This window comes from Bactrocera tryoni, unplaced genomic scaffold (genome assembly GCF_016617805.1).
Source record: "Bactrocera tryoni isolate S06 unplaced genomic scaffold, CSIRO_BtryS06_freeze2 scaffold_629, whole genome shotgun sequence".
Lineage (NCBI taxonomy): Eukaryota > Metazoa > Arthropoda > Insecta > Diptera > Tephritidae > Bactrocera > Bactrocera tryoni.
In genome coordinates, this window is record NW_024396299.1 from 1 (window position 1) to 4,379 (window position 4,379).

General features: G+C 33.7%; 1 protein-coding gene across 1 annotated transcript; it reads right to left on the bottom strand.

Moving 5' to 3' along the window:
* Window positions 1-3,386: 3,386 nt before the first annotated feature.
* On the bottom strand, window positions 3,387-3,797 carry LOC120781334 (the record flags this gene model as incomplete). Its single annotated transcript, XM_040113532.1, has 1 exon — window positions 3,387-3,797. A coding segment is annotated over exon 1 (411 nt), but the record flags the coding sequence as incomplete, so codon positions are not given.
* Window positions 3,798-4,379: the final 582 nt, after the last annotated feature.

Consider the following 4,379-nt stretch of genomic DNA (forward strand, 5'->3'; position numbering starts at 1 on the left):
AAGCAACTTGATATGGATTTCTAAATGTGCACATGCAAGAAAATCGGTTTTATACCTAAATCTAAAATTATGGATTTTTTTCCAAATGCACTGCCGTTTTGGCTTTATGCCAATTTCGGTAAGATGAAGAAGGTTAATTAACTTTAATATGTGAAGCTAATGATTTGAAGCAACTTGATATGGATTTCTAAATGTGTACATGCAAGAAAATCGGTTTTATACCTAAATCTAAAATTATGGATTTTTTTCCAAATGCACTGCCGTTTTGGCTTTATGCCAATTTCGGTAAGATGAAGAAGGTTAATTAACTTTAATATGTGAAGCTAATGATTTGAAGCAACTTGATATGGATTTCTAAATGTGTACATGCAAGAAAGTCAGTTTTATACCTAAATGTAAAATTCTGGAATTTTCCAAATGCACTGCCGTTTTGGCTTTATGCCAATTTCGGTAAGATGAAGAAGGTTAATTAACTTTAATATGTGAAGCTAATGATTTGAAGCAACTTGATATGGATTTCTAAATGTGTACATGCAAGAAAGTCAGTTTTATACGTAAATGTAAAATTTTGGAATTTTCCAAATGCACTGCCGTTTTGGCTTTATGCCAATTTCGGTAAGATGAAGAAGGTAAATTACCTTCACTATATGCAGTTAATGATTTGAGTCAACTCGGAATGGATTTCTAACTGTGAACATGCAAGAAAGTCAGTTCTATACCTAAATGTAAAATTCTGGAATTTTCTAAATGCACTGCCATTTTGGCTTTATGCCAATTTCGGTAAGATGAAGAAGGTTAATTAACTTTAATATGTGAAGCTAATGATTTGAGTCAACTCGATATGGATTTCTAAGTGTGTACATGCAAGAAAGTCAGTTTTATACCTAAATGTAAAATTCTGGAATTTTCCAAATGCACTGCCGTTTTGGCTTTATGCCAATTTCGGTAAGATGAAGAAGGTTAATTAACTTTAATATGTGAAGCTAATGATTTGAAGCAACTTGATATGGATTTCTAAATGTGTACATGCAAGAAAATCGGTTTTATACCTAAATGTAAAATTATGGATTTTTTTCCAAATGCACTGCCGTTTTGGATTTATGCCAATTTCGGTAAGATGAAGAAGGTTAAATAACTTTAATATGTGAAGCCAATGATTTGAGTCAACTCGATATGGATTTCTAAGTGTGTACATGCAAGAAAGTCAGTTTTATACCTAAATGTAAAATTCTGGAATTTTCCAAATGCACTGCCGTTTTGGCTTTATGCCAATTTCGGTAAGATGAAGAAGATTAATTAACTTTAATATGTGAATTTAATGATTTGAAGCAACTTGATATGGATTTCTAAATGTGTACATGCAAGAAAGTCAGTTTTATACCTAAATGTGAAATTCTGGAATTTTCCAAATGCACTGCCGTTTTGGCTTTATGCCAATTTCGGTAAAATGAAGAAAGTTAATTAACTTGAATATGGGAATTTAATAATTTGAAGCAACTTGATATGGATTTCCAAATGTGTATATGCAAGAAAATCGGTTTTATACCTAAATGTAAAATTCTTGAGTTTTCCAAATGCACTGCCGTTTTGGCTTTATGCCAATTTCGGTAAAATGAAGAAAGTTAATTAACTTTAATATGGGAATTTAATAATTTGAAGCAACTCGATATGGATTTCCAAATGTGTATATGCAAGAAAATCGGTTTTATACCTAAATGTAAAATTCTTGAGTTTTCCAAATGCACTGCCGTTTTGGCTTTATGCCAATTTCGGTAAGATGAAGAAGATTAATTAACTTTAATATGTGAATTTAATGATTTGAGGCAACTTGATATGGATTTCTAAATGTGTTCATGCAAGAAAATCGATTTTATACCTAAATGTAGAATTCTAGAATTTTCCAAATGCACTGCCGTTTTGGCTTTATGCCAACTTCCGTAAGATGAAGAAAATTAATTAACTTTAATATGTGAATTTAATAATTTGAAGCAAATTGATATGGATTTCTAAATATGTACATGCAAGAAAGTCGGTTTTATACCTAAAGTAAAATTATGGAATTTTTTCCAAATGCACTGCCGTTATGGTCTTGTGTCAACTTGAGTAAGATGATGGGGGTTTATTAACATTAATATGTTAAGCTAATGATTTGAGGCAACTTCGTATGGATTTTTTAATGTGTACATGCAGGAAAATCGGTTTTATACCTAAATGTTAAATTCTGGAATTTTTCCAAATGCACTGCCGTTTTGGCTTTATGCCAATTTCAGTAAGATGTTGAGGGTTAATTAACGTTAATATGTGAAGCTAATGATTTGAAGCAATTCTTTGTGGATTTCTAAATGTGTATATGAAAGTAAATCGGTTTTGTACCTGAACTAGCAGCTCGTCCCGGCATGGCACGGGGTAGACAATTATTTATTTTTGGAAATTTAAATATAAAACACTTTTTTCACAAATATTTTTATTTGTAGTTAAAAAAATCCCACAGTTTTATTTGTATGTAAGTCTATTTATGTTCAATTTCGTTGATAGTTTAAGTGGCGGACACTTAAATAAGTAATATTTACATAGGATATTATATGAATCTTTACTATGTTTTTTTAAGTAATTAGAATAAAAGCAGAGTCAAATACAATATTTACAGTCTAAATTAAACCTTGACAACTTTCATGCAAGAAAGTCAGTTTTATACCTAAATGTGAAATTCTGGAATTTTCCAAATGCACTGCCGTTTTGGCTATATGCCAATCTTCGGTAAGATGAAGAAGGTTAATTAACTTTAATATGTGAATTTAATAATTTGAAGCAACTTGATATGGATTTCTAAATGTGTACATGCAAGAAAGTCAGTTTTATACATTCTTACTATTACTTAATAATTTACATTTTTAGTATTTTTTATTTTACAGGTTTACTTTTACATTATTTACAGATATAATATTAAGGTAGATTTACGTTTTTTACTTTTATATTTGTCAGTTTTTATCTTAAAGCTTCACTGTAAACTACGTTGGCAGTGGTATTTGTAGATGGCAACAAAATATATTGATTTTCAGGAGATCCCACTCGAGAAAGGGCAACATATAGTTGTCCATGAGAAAAGTATTCTTTTCTTAGGTCGATGCCAACCAACGAAAATGTTTCACACTGGGACTTATTTATTGTGAGCGCAAATGATGTTCTTAGAGAAACCTCTTAAATGATATAAGCAAGTCCGTAGGAATCATGGGGATCCGCGGTATGTGGGCGAGCTGTCCGGCCGCGGCCCCGGTGAATATAGTGGCTACTATGACGTTATCCCGCAATTCCTTCACCAGAAGTCTCGTGCCATTGCACATGCTGGGAGGGCATAGGTTCCTCAGCAGCATTATGGGAGTGCCTACCTTTAATTGTAGTTCGTGGGACGGCAAGCCGGAAGGATTCAGAGAATTTAAAAATTCTTGCGGATAGTGCACTGTATCTTCGATGTTGCATACTGTGTCAATAGATTTGTAAGATTTAAATTCACCGGGTACTTTTTCCATAATAATTTTGTTAACCTCATTAACCGATTCATTTCGCGGGGAGACTATCGCTCTCGAACAGAGCCAATTGAAATTTCTCTCCGTAAGATTTTGTATGTCCGGATATATTGTGTCCACAAGAATTTCTAGACTCTGAACGATTTGACCCAATTCGTTATCCAACAATACCTGGAGACTGATTGCAACCGGAGACGGTAATTTTCCGTCTCCAAGTTTTAGAAGTTTTTGTGAGGAATTATTATCGTCATTGTCACTTAAATATGCTCTCATATTTGTGCGCAGATTAAGAGTTTCAATCGATTGCCATAAAGCTGATGATTTAAGGCAAGCTCGAGTACCTTTTGTTATAACTGGTAATGTTTGACGAAAGTCTCCAGCTAAAACAAACGTCACGCCCCCATTATACGGTCTGAGCTAAGATGTCTCTCAGCGTGCGCTCCACGGCTTCCACGTGAACCCTGTGGCTTATGGTGCACTCGTCCCAGATGACCAGCAAAGTGTCTTGTAAGAGCTGCCCCAGCGGACCGTTTTTGCGGATCGAGCACACAGATTGTTGTTCCAAAGACACAGCCAATGGTATTTTAAATGTAGAGTGAGCAGTCTTTCCATCATTTAATAGGGTTGCAGCAATCCCGGACGATGCCACTGCAACAGCTTTTTTTCCCGATTGACGTACTTTTGCCAACATTAAATTGGCAAGGAATTTTCCAAATGCACTGCCGTTATGGCTTTATGACAATGAAGAAAGTTAATTAACTTTAATATGGGATTTTAATAATTTGAAGCAACTTGATATGGATTTCTAAATGTGTACATGTAAGAAAATCGGTTTTATGCCTAAATGTAAAATTC